General features: G+C 31.7%; 3 protein-coding genes across 9 annotated transcripts; 2 read left to right on the top strand and 1 right to left on the bottom strand.

Moving 5' to 3' along the window:
- The first annotated feature begins 185 nt into the window (after window positions 1–185).
- Window positions 186–1,637, top strand: LOC117165914 (nuclear protein 1). The gene is made up of 2 exons (XM_076617450.1): window positions 186–503; window positions 1,012–1,637. Exon 1 carries the CDS (start codon window positions 291–293, stop codon window positions 498–500), a length of 210 nt encoding a protein of 69 aa, XP_076473565.1. The 5' UTR covers window positions 186–290; the 3' UTR covers window positions 501–503; window positions 1,012–1,637.
- On the bottom strand, window positions 1,316–13,326 carry mu2 (mutator 2). 6 transcript variants are annotated; one of them, XM_033349423.2, is made up of 8 exons: window positions 12,971–13,326; window positions 12,285–12,385; window positions 12,014–12,112; window positions 8,698–8,796; window positions 8,125–8,307; window positions 2,879–6,968; window positions 2,492–2,800; window positions 1,316–2,399 (listed from the first exon to the last, which is right to left on the bottom strand). In XM_033349423.2, exons 2-8 carry the CDS (start codon window positions 12,372–12,374, stop codon window positions 2,185–2,187), a joined length of 5,085 nt encoding a protein of 1,694 aa, XP_033205314.2. In that variant the 5' UTR covers window positions 12,375–12,385; window positions 12,971–13,326; the 3' UTR covers window positions 1,316–2,184. The 6 variants fall into 6 exon arrangements, with proteins under 6 accessions (XP_033205314.2, XP_076473556.1, XP_076473555.1 ...); XM_076617441.1 differs by having other exon boundaries at window positions 13,089–13,326; XM_076617440.1 differs by having other exon boundaries at window positions 13,097–13,326.
- On the top strand, window positions 9,756–11,989 carry LOC117165913 (carboxylic ester hydrolase-like). 2 transcript variants are annotated; one of them, XM_076617449.1, is made up of 3 exons: window positions 9,756–10,841; window positions 10,923–11,381; window positions 11,482–11,989. In XM_076617449.1, the coding sequence occupies exons 2-3, from the start codon at window positions 11,335–11,337 to the stop codon at window positions 11,678–11,680; spliced, it is 246 nt and encodes an 81-aa protein (XP_076473564.1). In that variant the 5' UTR covers window positions 9,756–10,841; window positions 10,923–11,334; the 3' UTR covers window positions 11,681–11,989. The 2 variants fall into 2 exon arrangements, with proteins under 2 accessions (XP_076473564.1, XP_033205325.1); XM_033349434.2 differs by having other exon boundaries at window positions 9,756–11,381.
- Window positions 13,327–19,567: the final 6,241 nt, after the last annotated feature.

Genomic DNA, 19,567 nt, shown 5'->3' with positions numbered 1-19,567 from the left:
TAAAATATGCTTTATCTCATTTAAACTGGATGATAGTTGTTCTACAATAGAAAATATGCAAATAAGAGAGGAATTTATCTCGTTAAAACGATTGTTATACCAGGCATTGAATATACTAGAGACATTACTGAGTGCTGCGCCTGCGCAGTAATTCTTGTGTAGCCTATATAACTAAGTGTAGTAAACTGCGTCCAAATAATTCGAAGTAAACCTGCGAGAGGCACAGTAAGAGAGATTTTTTGACTGCGTTTACGCTATTATTTTTCTAAAGCATTTGGAAACCAAGAACTATGTCTGACTACTACGTTGACGAATACGAACACTTCAACTACGATTACGACAAGCATATTTTTACCGGTCACAGTGGAAAACAGCGAAGCAAACGCGAGGCTCTTGCACACACAAATCATTTCGATCCGTGCGGCCATTCCAGAAAGATCCTGACCAAATTAATGAATTCTGAACACAACAAACGGAATGTTGGAAAGACCAAAGCATAAAGAGTAAGTAAAAATTTTTCACTTAATTATGACATAATTTCTAATTTAATATATTTGTTTGATTATGTTATTGATTCGAGTGTTGTCGGAATGGTCCGCAACCTTGGCCCAGTTTTTGTGTTTGTACATACTCTTGTTTCTTTATCTACGTGCAATTTTAAGTCGCAAAAGCGCATATTTTTCGGTCCAATTAAAACTCGGTGAAAGTTAAAATTCTTTCGCGTTTCGTTGCATGTTATAATGGTTTGTAAATATTGTTGTATTGTGATTTTGTATCGCTGCGCAATATCTCAGAGATGACTCATTTCCTATTTAAACACATGCTTTTTGTTTTATGTGAAAATAAATACGTATATGAATGAAGAATGTATGTATAAGGATATGAAGTACGTATTTTTAAAAATATTAATGCCTTGAAGAATAGTTTTTATTTGTAAATATTTCTTTAGTATTAAAATCATTTTTTAGTAATCATTCGTATTTTTAATAATTTAATTATTATTTGTTCCAGACTCAGGGTTGCTGTCCAATTTTTGAAGAAAGTATTTGTCAATTCCAACATATTGAAGTTTTTGAACATCCTTGAATACAATAAACGACTTTTTCATTTCCTTTATTCTTAATAATGCATTTAGTCACTGAACATAAATGCTCACTTAGGCTAAGATAATTAGTACTTACTACAAATATATATTTCATAATCATTATTCTTATTCATGTTATGTTGTAACTTATAGGGTATATATGTATGACTATCTTCTAGACTACTCGATCCAGAACTACCTGAACCTGGATTTCTCTTGATAGATTAAGAAATTAAATAATATTTGTATTGGATTCACACACTATACAAATTTTTTAGGTACAGTGCATCTAGTTATAAATGTTTCATTTCATTGGTATTGAAACACAATTGCTCAATTTAGAAATTAGGAATTTACTTTACTATGTGAAAACGTTTTATTCAATGTGAATATCGAAGAAATTTTCACTTGCATTTGTTTTCCAAGATATTGTGTTAAATTTTTGTTATATTCAAAAGAGCAATTTTGAGTTTACTAGAAAGTTGAAGTATTAGATAAAAAAGGTGACTGTACAATTTTGGTGAACAATAAAATTTATATTTATTAAAAAAAACATTTAAGTAGTATTAATTCAAATCTATGACCTATACCCACACTAAACATTAACACAAACATTACAAATAGGTGTCAAATGTACATTATGTTTTATATTAACAATTTGAAAGAGGGATGTAAAGAAAATTTCCTTTTTTATAAGAATTTTTAAGAATAAGAATTTTTTTTACATTTTTTTTTAATTTTTCCATCGAGACAACGATCTACAGTGAGATCCGTTATAACGGAGACGTAATAAAGTGCACGCATACCGAGCGAAAATTCAAAGTCGATTTTCTCGAAAACAAAGTCTTAAACAAAAAATTTTTATTCTATATTTTCGACTTCTTTTTTCTCGTAGAATCACCCCCTTTCCGCTTGTATCACCAGTTACCAACCACCCTGTATATCTATATGTATATGTATTATACAATTAAGCATGTACGAATCACACAATATATTTTTTATTTTGTACAAATGCATTTTTGTAAAAATATTTGAGAAATGTATCAATAACTTCTGCACAATTTTTCAACACAAGTATTCTTGTTTCATTGAAAAATGAATTATATTAACTTAAACTCATTAAATTCTAATTCTTGTCTTAAAATGCCAGTTAATATAAATTCTGTCGACTGAACGGTAACAGTTTTAGGTGCTTTTGCAAGAAATTTCTTTGCATCTGTTAAGTCCTCTTTGGGAGAGATAATCACTGATTGTTGAGGCCATAACTTCGGTGGTGGTCGAAGCAAGGCTTTACCGCCGCATGAAATGATTATATCTGTAAAAAAATACATTTTTTAAAGTATAAAGAACCAAGATATATATGTTAAATACGATACACGTCTATAAATTATTAGTTTTAAAACATACTTTTTAATTCTAGTGGTGGCGGCGCGGTGTTCGGTGTTAAGACAAGTGTGTATCCCTTTAAAAGTTTATGTTCTTTTGCTTTTTCTAAGCTCTTTCCTAATTTAAAGCGGAATTTAGCTTCAGCGGCAAGGTCCTTCAATATATAATTTTCTAATTCTATGAAACGACCAGCTTTTTCACTGTTAATCAACCAATCGACTGAAACTATTGGTACAGGTAGTGCTAAAGCACATAAAAATTTAACAGTTCTTCGAACTTTGTCTGTAACCAATACAGTGCACTTTGTCGGATCCTCGACTTGAGATGCACCTATAAAGAAAAGGGACATTAATTATGACTATGGTTAGTTTTAGTTATAATTCTTCTGCAAACAGATCGGATACATACCCAACTTTGTTAACAATTTATTATAATCGTTACTTGAAATACCCGTAAATAAGATTTTATGCTTTATTTTGAATGGTGATTGTGCTGCAAATGAAGAAGACATGCTTCTACGTGTTCTATTGGGAGTTGAAAGTACCGATGTAGTTTCGATACTGGAATTAGTTTCTGAAATAGACGTCTCTTCTACGAAATCTTCTTTTTGTCGCTTGTTTTTAGTCTTTCCTGTCGTCTGTTTTTGCTGTTTCTTTCTGAAATTATTCCTTTTATTTGCACTGTTATTCGAAGTAGTTTGATTTGCGATCATTTCTGCGCTTTCTTCTAGGGAAGAATCCACAATTGATTGTTGACTTCGAGTTGATCTAATCGATAGTTTGCTATTTCTTTTTGTTTCTTTGGTAGATTCATTTACCGTAGTACTAATTATACTTGAAATATTTTTGGAAACCTTCGCTCGTTTGCTCCGTAATGTAGGCACTTCAAAATGTGTGTTATCAGATTCGGATAAAATGGAAGAGGTACTGCTGATTTCCGTGTTATCTACATCCGTATTAATATCCGTATTTCCACGTTTCCTAGTATTTTTCGCTTTGGTACTTGTATTTCTTTCCGTATCTTCCTTTCTTTCTATATTTGAACCGGTATTTTGTTTTTTGAGCGCACTATTCATGATCATTTCTATCTCTTGGGATTCTTCACCAATTTGAGAACTAATGTCGTCCGCTACAAGCTCGGTTTTTTTTGTCGTCTTTCGTTTCGGATTTTTTCGTGTTTCTACATTTTTGGTAGTTCTGTAATTTTCGTTACTCGAAATACTTGAAACAATTCGACTGTCAGATGTCTGAATGTCACAAATGACATTTGTAAGTCGATTTTGTCTGATTTTACAATTGTTATCGCTTTCATTCACCAGTTCAGTTGGCGTACTTGATATCGACTCTGTTGGAGTAGATAGAGAAATTCTTTGGACTCTTACTATTGCTTCTTTATCTAAACTTGCTTCATTTGACATTCTTCTATTGTTCGAACCATTTATACTGTTTGATGAATTTTTTTTATCAACATTTACGGAATTGCCTTCATCATCTATTGTATTTTTCTTTCTACTTTTATTACTAACAGGCTTATCTTCATTAACATCATTCTTGCGCTTTTTCGAAGTGTTACTATCAATCGCATCCGTTGTGCTAAGTGATCTTTTTCTAACGCGTGACGCGTTTGATACATTTTTTTTCGTAAGTTCAGCGGGTGCTATTTCAACCGGTACTTCCTTTTCCACCTGAAAAACAGACGAACGATCAGTATTCTCTTTGCTAGAATTACGAGTTCTTCTGTTATTCGAAATAGGAGGACTTTGTCTCGCTTTTTCTTGCGAGTGAATAGAGGTTACCGATTTTAATTCTACAAAGGAATCGCTTTCTTTAGATTTACATAAATTCTTTGTCTTTTTTATCAATCTTTTGGATTTTCTGCTAGTCCCTTTCTCATCATGTTTGCAAACAGGTATCTTATTAATATCGAAATTGTTTGTATACGAATTTGAAGAAGTTTCCGAAATATTACTAGAATTTGGCTCGCTAATAGTATGATAAGACACAGCGTTTTCCATGTTTCTACAACTAGACGTTCTTCGCGACGATTTTCGTAAAGCTTCTTTCTTTCTTGGCGCAATTTTTACAGATGTTTGTCTTCCCCAGTTATGATTAATATTTATTCTATATTCAGAAGATGTTGTTGATGTGGGACTTTCTGGATTTGATAAAGTACCTGAAATGTTAACTTCAGGTAAACCAGCTAATATATCTTCATCATCGCTTTGTAGTGCTTTAGAGGTTTGTTGAATTTGCTCACAATCGATTGATGTACTCGATGCTTGATCATCTATATTCTTTGAATATTTATTCAATTTACTCGTACCATTTTTAGATATATCAGTTTCTTCTTGAATCATTTTAGCTATGTTTGATATTTTTGATTTCTTTTCTCTTAATGATATTGATGTTGATGAATCTTTAATTGTAGATTTAAGTGTTGATGAATCTGTAGATACAGATTTTGAAGTTAGTGGGTTTTTAGGTATGGATTTAGGTGTTGATGAACTTGTAGGTATAGAGTTCGATATTGATAATTTCATTGCTTTCTTATCTGTCAATGAGTTATTGTCCACGTTAGACTTATGATTTTGTGTGGGAGATATATTCTCACAATCTGACGATTCTAACACATGTTCAAGAACTTGTGTTGATATTTCTAATTGTTCTTCTATACGTTCTTCCTTTATATCTGCAAACATTGCTTTCAAATTTCTTTCTACGCTATCATCTAAGTTTACTCTAGTCAATGCTTCAAAGTTTGACTCGTTTTTTCTCTTATCAGAAATTGATGATACAGACTTTTGCTTTTTGATATCATTAATTGGTTGAGTACATGTCGTTTCATAATCGATGTCTTCAATATTACATCTATCTGTAACATTTAATACCAAAGGATCTAAAGAACAAGGAGGTTCGTTATTGCTCACGTCTAACGGTTTCTTTTTAGTGTTAATTATCTGGGTAGGTGTATTGTCTTCTATTTCAGTAATATCTTCTTTATCAGATTTTTTATTGTTTCCTGTTGAAATAGTACAACTAGCCTCTCGTAAGGAAGATTTATTTGTTGAAAGAACTTGAGTTGGTGTTATATCATTGAGTTCCTTTGTTTGTATTTCATCATTTATTTCCATATTATTTTTCATTTCTTTCTTATTAATTACTTGCGTTGGGCTATTAGAATCTACTTCACTTTCATATTTATTATCTTTTGGTTTTTCATTAGATTTGGGCGATGAATCTTCGTCCTTCCGATTTACTGGTTGAGTAAGCATATCAAATAGATCATCAGAGTCTTTACTTGAATTAGCACTGTTCTTTATTTCTTTACTCCTATTAAGCTGCGAAAATTCTACAGCCTGTTTCATTTTCACAGCTATTTCTGTAAAACGACCTTCTTCATCCGTAATTGAATCTTCGCTATCAGAAACTTGATTGTTTAAAGACTTTTTACTTTCTTGACTATCTTTGTACGAATACCTGTGAAACACAGCCTCATTGTCGGTATGATCAGAGTCATCAGCTACTAAAGACGCCTGAAACGTGTATTTACGTTCACTTAGGCTTCTAAAGGCATCTTCGTCGCTTTTATTGACCTGTGTCGCAGCTTCAAATATGTTCTCATTATCAGTGCTTTTATTGTTTACATCGCAATTGTTGTTTACACATGAAGTTTTTATTAAAGTCGGTGATTTTGATTTTACTTCATCAGACAGATCGTCATCCTCAATGAAATCTTCTAATTCTTTTGGACCAAGCAAATTTCGACTCATCTCAAGTTCCGAAGTTTCATCTTCGCTTGTTTCAATTTCCTCTAGACGGTTTTGCAAACCTTTCTCAATACCTGGCAATTTCTTATTCTGATTCTCACCTTCATCAGTGTTATTAGGATTGGATGTGCTTTCATTACCCTTATCTTTTTGTACTACTGTATTATTAACATTACTTCTCACCTCATTCGTTAAATTTCTTTCCTTTTCAATTCGTGTTGCTTCAAGTTTGTCACTATCTCGAGTTTTTAAATTATGAGTATTAATCTTCTTGGATATTTTCATATCCTGAATATTTATATCGTACTGTGTTTCTATATCATGAATATCAGTAACTTCTTCTGGTGCTTCTGCTTGCGCTTGTATATCGTGCATGTCAACCTTTTGTTCCTGTACAGATTTTGTAAGGTTTTTGATGCTGCGCGAAATGCAAATTTTTTGAGTGTCAATATCCTCAATGTCAACGTCCGTTTCATCATGGAAATTAAACGAGGAATTTTGTGTTTCCATATCGTATATACTAATTCTTGATCCACCTACGTTTTGTTTTTCTTCTACATCGAAGTTTTGCAAGTTATCTTGGGCGTCGATAGAGGTATTCTGAATGCCATTTTTCTGAGTGCTGTTAGTAGCGGTCTTCGGAGGTAACGTCGGGTGTCGAAATACAGACTTTTCTTCCTTACCTTGAGTGGCAGGAATTACGGAGACATTTCCCACCGTGGATGAATTATCCTACATAAAGAATACATATTTGTTAATATATGTATACTTATATTTGAGATAATATATAGTAAATCTTTCAGTTTTTTCCACAAAGCAACGCTAGCATATCTGATGAGTGAAAATAAAGATGGACTCATGTACATATGCTTCATTAAGAAGTTATAACAAAAATACAAAATAATAGAAAAGTTTTTCATTTGATGTAATGGCCAAATGAGAATAAATTTTAACAATGAATGCTGGAAAGGATCCGTTCTTTGGTTCCTAAGTTCATCAGACATCATGTTACCATAAATTCAGTCGCGAGGAAATAAGTATATTAAGTATATTAAGTAATAAGTTTATTATACACATTAGAAATGTATCCATTAAAATTGAGGCATTTAGAAGCAAATGAATCCAAGTGATATTTTTGAAATTTTCGAATCAAGAACAGATCGTGAAATCGTTAAATATTCGTTTTAATCTTGCAAATAATTTAAGTAATCCACTGTTGTATAAAAGCTTCATTTAAAGACTAGAAAAATTGACTATTAAGTAAATAATAATATTAAGTAAAATATAATAAGATCGTTCTATTGTAACATTATTTTTCGTATATCCAACAATTCATAAACTAAAAGATAAAATTCGTTAGAAACTTGCATATATGCTCCTTACTATACATGTGACAAGCATTAAATATATGTAACTTAATTTGTTTTTTAAATTTTAATAACATGATACCATATATTCACTATATTCACATTATGTGAGATTTTTTTAGAACATTTGAATTTCAAATGTAATTTCCTCGATATCAGAAAAATTTCACTTGCATCCCTTTGGTTTTAGGTGCCTTGATCAAGAGGAAATTCATTTAAAATTAAATTCTTAATAGAAATCAATCCAATATTTATAAAACTGGACAACATTTTGAATTGGAATTAATAGAGATATCGTCAAGCTATCTTTATCCATTAACAATAAAAAAACCATTTGGTATACAGTTTTAATTATTTATATGTTTATATGATATTTTTTTCTCATTTCTATTCACAGAATATGCTGATATCGTTCCGCATAAATATCTGTGACATTCTCTATAATATATTTGCATTTGATAATATACTTTATAATATATTTATATAATGATTCATATAATCACGAAATCAATGATAATTACAAATGACGAGTCAGGTGTTCCTGGAATGATCGTTTGCTGTGCCTTCTGATGATTTGCCGCTGGGGTTTCTGGTACTAAAGAATCTTCCATCGAACGACAGATTTTGAAAATTGCCCGGACCGCGCCAAACTCCAGCACGTCTTCATTTTTCAACTCGTAGCATCGATTTGGCCTGAGAATTGTCTACAGAGAAAAAAGAAAGAAAGAGAAGAAACATTAAATTATGCTGAAATTTTGTTATGTCAGTTAATAATAATATCGATAAATAATATGCACAAAGCAGATAAAGCAAATATCCAGTATCTTTGAACAGAAATATTGAATATTCACTTTATTCAATTGAATATATAATTAAACATGTTGATTTGTTAGTTTCAGTAATTTCAGATGTTAAACAAGAATGAATAACTTTCGTGCAATCCGAATTAAATTGAATGAGAAACTAAGTACCTGCTAAATAATTGCTAATAACAACTATCATCTTAATCTAATCTAATCTAAATTAAGATCTAATCTAATGTATCTGTTGTTAGGAATCAATTAAATGTAACATATAGATAAAATTTACATTACGTTATTTAATTTTGTTTTATTAGATGAATTCAGGTCACAAATCCACGATTCAGTTCCTTGACAATTAGCTTCGATTTCCGCATGTTTCTTTGATACCGTCTGTAAATTAAATTAATTTGCTTGTCTATAGTCGTTATTTAATACTTTAATATTGACGATAATCTTTATTTTTAGTATATTATTTGTTAATTCGAAATGTTATGCCTATTATTAAGAGAGAGATTGATGACTTAATTAGAGAACTTTCTTTACAATAAAATTAATTGACCTGGTTTAGCTACAAAAATCCATTGCGTAGGATAATTAGAATTAGAGAATTAGAAAATAAGGAACATACATAATTATAAAATTGTTAAACTACATATCTACGTCTATTTTTCTAATTATGTCATCGTTATCAGGTATCATATCATGTAGGAATGTCATATCTTAATGTACACTCCGTGAATACCGGATAATATAATTTATGCAAAAATCATATTATCTCAAAAAATATGATTAGTTTGGATGTAGAAAATACGAACAGAACAGATTCACTCCGTTTTATTATACAGCTTTAAGTAAGGATATTCTAAAAACTTTATACGAGAAACAAAATTGTTTTAATGCATCAATATATGTTTGTATCGAATTTTTGAGTAATTTCTTTGTTTGATTAAATTTGAAATAATGACAAGACAAATGTAAATAAATATGTATTTGTATTAATAGGTAGCCTTATTTAAATAAAATTTCATATTTCGATATTTTTATTAGTATCAATTTTTAATATTTCTAATAGTACCTTATCTTTAGCCTTCAAAAATATATTTTTATCAAATCTATGTAAATTAAAATCATCTATAATCAAATAATTTAATATACATTTTAATCAGGGAAAACTCATTAAAGAACTATACCTATTTTCCGGTTAGAAACAAAGTCGGGTACTTGTACACTCCTCGTCAAAAAAATAACCCAGGTGTGTTATCTTTAATTTCTCAATGACGCATGTAAAGTTATTCGTCTGTAACATATACTATCAAATCATTATGAGCTCAGGATATGCAGCTTGCTAGAATTAAGTCACAATGTCGCAGATGTTTGTATACAACAAAGAGAAACTGTTCTATACTAAGGTCGAAATGATAACACACTCTATAACAATAAATTTGTAAGTATGGGACGCGAAAAAAAATAAAACTCAAAAAAGCAAATTCCTGAACTAAAACAGCAACAGTTATCAGTAGCAAAAATATCGAAAGTAAGAAGAAGAAGTCTTAGAGTAATACACAATTTCTTAAAAAATGTTAAAGATTACGGCAAAAAGAAAAGTACTGGTCGTCCGTCGCCGTCCGATCGTGATAAGCGAGCAATTTTGCGTGTAGTTTCCAACTCGTATTAACGCAACTCGCGTTAACACAAAGCAAATAATGGAAAAATCTAGTGTTAGTGCCAGTGTTTCAAGTGTTCGTCGAGTTCTACTATCCTGCAAAGATATTAAGAGGCTAAAATTGAAAAAGAAACCTTCGTTAACAACGAAACACAAAGCAGAACGTTTACCTTTGCAAAAGAAAGAATGTATTGGAAAAAATGGAGAAGGGTATTATCCTCAGACGAAAAAGATTCAACTTGGATGGTCCTGATGAGTTCCAATATTATTTTCATGACATAAGAAAAGAGACAATGTCAGCAATTCGACGACAAATGGGAGGAGGCAGCGTGATGGTTTGAGTTATTTCGGCAAGACAAGTTTCAAGTTCATCAATGGGAGAATGAATAGTGTCCGATACATAAATTTTAATAAAAGAAGAAATAGATAATCATGCAGTACGCATTTCTGGACCTGATTACATCCTTCAACAAGATAATGCATCTGTATACACATCAAGATTGGTCCAATCATATTTTAATGAAAATAATATATCTATTTTGCCGTGGCCTGCACGCTCCTCGGACCTTAATATTATTGAAAATTGCTGGGCAGAACTTGTTCACGGCGTATACGCGAATGGAAAGTAGTATCGACACGTACAAGAATTAAAAAATGCAATTGTACGCGAATGGGATACGTTAAGTCAAAATTATATCCAGAAACTATATAAATCGATACCAAATCGTATAATAAAAGTAATAGAAAATAAAGGGGATGTACCCATTATTAAGTAAGTATATATGTTTGATAAGTAATTATTGTTAGTTACAAGGAGGTGTTATTTCTTGGATTGTAATTACACCCTTCCTAGAGAAAAGTATGTTGAAGTTGCCAAATTCATAAGAAATCATTACTTTGGATGAAAGAAAATTGATGACACAACGATACAATCCTTGATTCAAGTAGCTAATGATAGATTCTTTGTTGTTGATAGTGAGAAACCTGCCAAATGCAGGCTAAAGTTAATCGACAACCTGTTTGATATTATTATATCTGCAGAGGCACATACAGTGTCAGTGATGCCATAAGTAGAACTACTAACGATTATGGTATATTATTTAGATCTTATTTAGATTATATTATCTAGGCTAGAACTTAGAAAAGGAAAAGAAGACAAGTGTACTTATTTGATATTTTATACAGGTGTGACTCATGCATGTAACGCATTCTTTGTTGTAGATACTCAGTATCTTCATCCCACAACAATAACAGATGATATTAAAATGCAAAGAATGTTGACCGATTTTTGGGTATCATTTGCAACAAACGAGTAAATATCTTTAATTGCGCATATTAAAATGATTTAAAAGAATCTTACTTATAGCCATTTATGTTATATTTTATATATGTATATCTTTTAAACTGATCAGGGTGTCAAATATCGGTGGTGTTCAATGGCCAAGATTAAATCCAAATGAAAAGTTATTTCATTATTTGTATATTGCCGGATCAGATAAAATTCAGATGGGTAGGAGCATAAATTTTGATCAAAAAGATTTTTGGAATTCTGTTAACTTTAACGAAAATAAATTATATACTGCATCTGATATATTAAGAGAAGAATTATAAGAATATTGTCTACAAATTTCTGTTAAATTACATAAATATTAAAATTGCATAAATTCAAGATTAATAATGATGTTTTTATTTCTACATTATTTAATATATCATATACATAGCAAAACAATATGAAAATATATGAAAGATAAAAGTACAAATGTTTAAATATAATTTATATGATATAAAAATATTTTATTGGCAATTTTATTGCGATAGCATATTAAAAGTGATCACTTTTTCTATTTAATTTGAATATACTTTATAAGCATTTGAGTATGTTCATTTAAAAATAAAGAGATTTAAATATATATACATATAGAGGATTACTTAAAGGTTACTCACAAGATTATTTAATACTACATTGCAATCGTGATGTCGTCCAATTTGTGTAATTCCTTCTTTGATTTGAAATGTTTTAGAATCAATAGATAACACTCCAATCTAAAACATAAAATAATACAGAGTTAATATGAAAAATAAAAGAGAAGTGAAAGAAACAATTTTAGTCTAGAAAAACGTTAAAAATATAAATATTGTTAAAATAAAATGTTATGAAATATGAGTATTACTAGAATATTAATATTGGAATCGTAAGTATTTGATTCATCTTTACCACTATTTCACTTTGTTGAGAAGAATAAGAAATTTTTTGTGTTGGTGTGGAATCATAATCTTCGTAAATTTGCGTTGCTAGGATATCCATTCTGAAGACAGCTTATTTGGATGACATAAGTTATATGTAGTTTTTAAATATTTCCCTTTTTTTAAGATTATGAAATTTTTGTGACATAACCTCATTTAAGACGTAGATGCTTAGAGAATTTACTAATAATTATAATAGACCAATGAATGCTTGATTAAACAAGAATCATGCACGTACAACCACACATGAATGCACAAATCGGTATATTATTTATAACAATATTATAACTAAATATTTAGTACGAATAACACTGAACGAGAAATATTGTACGCTACAAATGACGGATGCTACCACAGTGATGGTACTATAAACATTATCATATGCTTATTTTCGCCGATTCCCTCCACTGGTAATTTAATTATGTATAACACAAATATAAGGTTGATAACATAGGAATAATGGGAATCGGGACCACGGTTGTATATACAAGTTTAGAAATTCCCGTGGAGGCGGTAAAGCTCTTAGTGGTCAGAAGATGTGTGTGAATTTGTCCGCAATAGGGCTCTTCAATCGAGAAATTAGGACTTGGTGACTAGCAAAAGTAAAGTATCTTTAGTTGTTCGCGGGAAAAAAACTGAATAGCGGTTGTTAGTCACCTGTACATATTTTGCACACGATTTTAGGAGTCAAAAGGACGGAGAAGGGCCTTTTGAGTAATGACTGCAAATGTTTATAATAAACACTAAATTTTTGCTGATTCTTTGCACTTCTCACTCAATTACTTTCTCCGGCTGCTTAATGGGTTCTGTCAGACGATTCCTCTCTTCCCTAAGAAAGCGACGCTTTTGCTGGCGTCCACGCGCCTTAGGCGGGTTTCCATTTATCACTTGGTTATAGGTTATTTTAACTACGATTAACCTGCTATACAAGTGACCAGGATTTGTTATGTGACGCCATCGTGTAAAAACAGTTCGAACCTGGTTGTCTCTGTCTTTTCCTTTTTCTCCTTAATTAAGGCGGTCGCGTACTCGACTCACGAATCATTGAATAGCATCTAAGGAAAAAGCAATAAATACCAACTTTTACGTACACGATTATTATGTATTATTTTCTATGTAAGCAATGTTTAATAAATGTCATATAATATAAACATCTTTTTCTTTATTAAAAATAACAAGCAGGTTTAATGTTCAATCTACCACTTCTTTTGCAAAAGATTGCGCGGGTAGATTTATGTCTAAATATCGTGCTTTCCTTCTTTACGTCTTGTACGAGGTATATAAGGACGTAGATCGTAAGGTAAGGTAGACATAAGATATGTAGATCGAAATAGAACTTTTACTTACTTATCGATAATTTAATTATTAATTTGTAAAAATTAAACCAATAATTCACAACATTTCAACTATTACTTTGTAACATTTAAGCCATTAATTTATAACAAATAAACTAAAAATTTATAACAGTTACGCTATTTATTTATAACAATTATTAATCTAAAACAATTACTCCATTAATTTTTAACAATTATAGTATTAATTATGACAATAGGCTTTCACTAATTGAAAATAATCTTGCTATTAATTTATAATAGTTATATCGTTTGTTTATAATACAACAGTTATTTTCATTATAAACTGGCATTCAATATAAATTAACACAGTTCTAAATCAAAAACTAGTATCACAGAACTGTAAATGTAGTTTCAGTTTGTAAAAACTATTATAATTATAAAAATTGTTATTGTAACAAATTGTTGAAGGCGTCAATTTACAATAAAAATTAAAAAATTACTAAATTTCATTGCGTTATAATGAAAAAACCTTTTATGACATCAGCAAACCGTTACTGTTTGTTTCACCTTTCGTCACCTTGTCAAATGCAACTCATCAGGTATATAAGGAACGTAGGTAGGAGGTAAGCTCTTTTGCGTGTGAACTCCCGTACCGTGAAGATCGAACAAAAATCGAAGAAAAACCTTTGCGAAGTAAATTATCAATTTATAACATTAAAGCTATTACATTACGACATTTAAACTATTAATTTATAACATTTAAGCCATTAATTGATAACATTTAAACTATTACATTATCATTTAAGCCATTAATTTATAACATTTAAGCTATTAATTTACAACATTTTAACCATTAATTTACAACATTTAAACTATTACTTATAACATTTAAGTCATTAATTTACAACGTTTAAACTATTAATTTATAACATTTAAGCCATTAATTTATAACATTTAACCCACTAATTTCTTACATTTAAACTATTAGTTCATGACATTTAAGCTATTAATTTACAACATCTATGCCATTAATTGACAACATTTGAACTATTACTTTATACATTTAAATCATTAATTTCTAACATTTAAACTATTAATTTATAACATCTAATCCATTAATCTAAAATAATTGCTTCATTAATTCTTAACAATTATACCAATAATTTATAACCACATCCTCCCATTAATTCAAAGTAATTATGTCTTAATTTATAACAGTTGTATCATTAATCGGAAGCAATTCTACCATTCATTTAAATCAATACCATCAATTTGTAGTGAGTAAACAAATGATTTATTTTGTTTTATTTAATATTAACGACATCTTTCAAGTCTCTGAAGTGCTATTTTATTTCTATGTAACATTATTTTTTAACTTTAAGTACAGTATTTAATTTCTCACTTCACTACTTCGTATAAAACCAGTGGTAAAGCAGAGTGTATCTATTGAGTGTTTATGGATGGGATGTAATTCTCCATGTTCGCTCAAAGCCAAAAAATCAACACCGTATTCATGGAATCAAGGAAGCAAGTACAAGTGCAATCTCATCATTCATCTATGCGTGCTAGAATTGGTAAGTTGCATGGTTTCATTTCGTCGATTATAAGCTCAATATTTAAGTATGATTATGCGGATCCACGTACTACAGCTATTCTAATTAATAAATTTCAATACACGCTATTTTTTTGTTAGAAAATAATTTTAAATCTCTGCTTCCAATGCTTAAAAACTCTTTATGTAAATGGGACCCGAGCGTAGTTACCTCTTCGTGGTGGGTCCTGGTGATTAGTATTGTTTTTCAAATAATAATATACCAAGTACTATTCTGAGTATTAGTATTATTATTTGAAAAACAATATCCAGCTAAAAACTACTTGAATAAAGTTTGGTCTTGATCATCCAAAATAGTTTCGGTGATCTAGGCTGGACTAACACCCCCGCGCGGGGGCACTGTAGCACTGTAGCACTGTGAGCTCATTCTGTACAACGATACTTATCCATCTTGGAACGAAAAATAAAAATCTCGTTCCCCTTGATTCCCTCGCTTACCACTCAGGAAAAATTGTACCCACGATTTATGGGTTCGCAATCGCTCAGTTCTTTCAAACTGTCGCGTGACATACTCGCCTGCGCGTATTTCGAATTGCGTGCGGGTCAACGTGCACTAGACAACTCTTTGGATTTGTAAGTCACCCGAAGGACACCTCTGTCTTGGTGACTGCTCGACGACTGCTCGACGTTTGCATCAGATCATGGGAGTTGTCGTCGCGCCGGTGATGCTTACGAATCTGTTGGGGAGTCAGTCATGGATCTACAGTCCTGTCCGATTGGTACTTCGGTACTCGGTCAGAGACTTGCAATTTCACGTCCCTCCCCGGGTTTCACTTGTTCAGTTGGAGTGTGTTAAGTTGCCGGCCTATGTGCTGGATCCACGGCTGGATCACCAGTGTACCACTAGCATCATCGGTCGGCGGCATCGACCGCGACTCGTGTAAGTTTCGAACGGCGAAACAGGAATCGAGTTACGGTCAATTCTTGGGCTTTCCGCTGAACCTTGGTGTTATCTCGTGCACTGGGGTTCGTCGCGTAGGTTTGTTAGTTCTTTCGAGAGATCACGATCTCGTTCGTTTGGCGCGCGCCGCGATTTTTTCTTTGACTGTCTGATTGATCGGGCTTCTTCTTGCTTTCCCATTTTTAAGGGAAGCTTATTGAGATCACGTTAGAGTTTATAACTTTTTAATATCTTCAAAAGTTTAGTGTCGCGAAAATAGAATGTTAAACAGTTTTGTACAACGACTCGAATATTCTTTTTGCACGACACGAAATGGTATATGCAGTGTCAGTAGCTTCATTTTCTTTCTTTCGTTCCAAGTTGGACAAATGTGTTTTTGATGCGGAATGCTGCCAGTAGGGCTACGAATTATTGTACGATGTTTAGAAAGATCGATGTAATCATTGTATAGGATGTAGATATTGCATGTATGTTTTGTTTGAAATTTGGAAAGATTTGTGTAAGCGTTGCGTAGAAGATGAGTGTTTTTGTAGTTGTATACGTTTTTTGTGTAGATCGTTAATCTGTAATTCAATGTAATCGTTAACTGTGTACCTGTTTGTACCGCCGGCTCGTTCGCCCTCCCACCCTTACCCCATCGCTTTGGAAGTTGCTCAGAGAAACTAAGGTACAAGGAGTCATTCAGTCGTCTCCTGTCTTACGAATAGCATGGGTCGCGTTGCGTCAGATTTGTAACATATTCTAATCTATTGGTGGTGTCGGTTCTTCACTACTATCATTACTATATTTTTCGTACTATTCATTGCTATATTTTTTACTATCGTTTATATCTCGATATTAATATCATTTAATTAATAAATATTTATTTAATGATTCATTGAACACTAAGATAATGTAATTAAGTGGTTTTCCGAAACTTCTTGTTTTAATTTTTCTTCAGTCGTCTATTTACTGAATGATACTGTACTTCTAATATTAGCTTCTTTCGTAAGCTTTTATAATAAAATTTAAGTTTGACTGTGACTTCATTTAATTATTTTATACATTTGCTTTAATTTCTCGTTATTTCTTTGTGCAAGTTATTTATCGATAGCAGAAATAATATAAAAGTAACAGGAATATTAACATATAAACGCAAAAACGATTAATGATCAATCCGATGAATTTATTTTAACTAAGACAGCTTTGTATGAACAATTCTGTAGTCTTTTTATTCGAATATGGGTAACGTTCGATATACAATTTATATTTATGTTAAAATACATTTCATATTTCATAATAGATCATTTCTTTATTATTTGGAATACTAAGATGGAAGTAAAAACGATTAAATAAATTATTGTTCTATTTCCGATGTATGAAATCATTCTTTTATTTCAAACGAATTTTTGGCGAATTATCTTGTTGTTTCAAATTGAGTTACATCACAAAAATTCACTTACCGAGTTCAATTTCTTTTGCTATATTATGTGAACTTACTACAGTTAACGTCATAAACTTGTAATTTAGTAACAGTTAAATTCAAATACCTCGAAGCAAGGTTTTGCGCGCATTTGTACAATATTCTTTAAGTATATTTAGTGACGAACTTTTGAATTCTTGCAAATATTTTCCAATATTTATAACACGCGACTACAGTGTATTACTAGAATGTATATTTCGTATTCTAATAACGAAAATTCACAGTATATATTCTAATAGCGAAAAGTATAATTCTTGCAAACGATTGCATTGCATTCGCGGTATTCGTTAGCATTTGTTCCCTATCGAGAAATATCTCACAATTTTCAACTAATATTTTTCATATTTGTTACAGTTTCTTAATAATAATTTTTAAGTATAAAAAATAGCAGTATTTTCTAAATAAACGTTCGATAGGGAAAAAAAGAAAATTGTCGAATTGTTATCATTAAGTGTAACTACGCTTTTAATGTTGCCGTCAATTACAATTATAATTCCAAGTTTACTTACATTTATTTTAACGATATCATTTCCTCAGACGTGTTTTATCACGTTCTACGCAATGGTCACTAGCCTTCGTCAGTCGATTTCAGGAAAATGGTACGTACCTTAGAGCGTGCATGTTGTATGTTAAGCTCGGGTGCTCGTCCCGGGACGTCCTCTCTAGGACGAACGAATGTGTTGGTGTGCCTGTTTTGCTATTTTTAAATACAGCGCTAGGTAGGATAGGTAGTATACTTTCTGGTATGACTGTTAATTATAAGTAGGTAGGGCCGGGTAGGTTGGCACAATCTCTGGTCGGGTAAGCACGTTTTCGTGTGACCAACTTGTTTCTGGAAATCTAATTTGAAAAATCGACGGACTGAAACTGGAGACGAATGCTCTCGTCTCTGGTTTTGCCTATAGATTTTTCGAATTTCGCGGTCGCGGTCGCGAATGGGTCGAAACGAACGTTTATCGCTCGAGCACGCACATGCGAGTAAGCAACGATCATTGCTGCGATCGTTGGTCAGTCCATGTGCACTTCAATCAGCTTCCGCGGTTTATATTTTTATTTTCAAGTTTTTTTTTTGTTTGCGATTTAGAAGTCTCGAGCTTAGATGTAAGTTTCAGTGGGCATTGCGCCCGAAGAAAGAAGAGGCTATAAGCTGAAGAGGCCCGGCAAACTGCCACTCAAGAGGGCAACTACTAATGGCTGCCCATCCTCTGGGTCATCCAGAGCATGGGAAGTCATTATTGTTACTACTTTGTCACTATGCTCGATTTTAGTATTTGTAGTAGTAGAAGTAGTAGTAGTTTGCTTTTTGGCCGATGTATATATCGGTCCATCGTCCCATTGGGCAAATCGCGATTTTTCTTATTAGTGTTGCGATAAATTAATTACGGGTTGTATTAGAGTTGCGAAATAACATCGCGGCTTTTAATTAGTGTGGCGAGAAAATGATTACGGTTTGAATTAGAGTTGCGATAAAATGATAATCGCGTTTGCTTTAGAGTTGTGAATTACGATATCGCGATTGTCTTTTGCAGTTTTTATTATGAATTTTTATAATTTCTTATAGAACTATGCGTATCAGAATTTATCCTGTTTTCTATTGTTTAAAATTAGATTGAGAAAGTGTTAGTTCTCAATTAATTTTATAGTATTGCAAGTAGCAATATCAGAGTATTTAAAGTAGCTTTTTCATATAGTAAATAGTAATTTTCATTAAATTCACTATAAGAATTAGCGTTGCGATAATGAATGATCGCGTTTTGTTAAGTAGTGTTGCGTTTACAAAATGCCCAAACCCCCGACTGCATTGGTCGGACACTGTTCCTGGATCACACGTACAGCTGCAAGAGCTGTACAAATGTAATCGTTCATCGGCAATCTCCTAAATGGTTGCACTGTGATCTCTTGCTATTGGCATTACATATTTTTTAAATATGAGTGCATAGATTTATATTTATTAGCGTTGCGTATCAAATTTCGGGTATTTTCA

This window comes from Bombus vancouverensis, chromosome 3 (assembly GCF_051014615.1).
Source record: "Bombus vancouverensis nearcticus chromosome 3, iyBomVanc1_principal, whole genome shotgun sequence".
NCBI lineage: Eukaryota > Metazoa > Arthropoda > Insecta > Hymenoptera > Apidae > Bombus > Bombus vancouverensis.
Note: the sequence above shows the minus strand (reverse complement) of the source record. Positions and strands in the feature narration are given on the sequence as shown.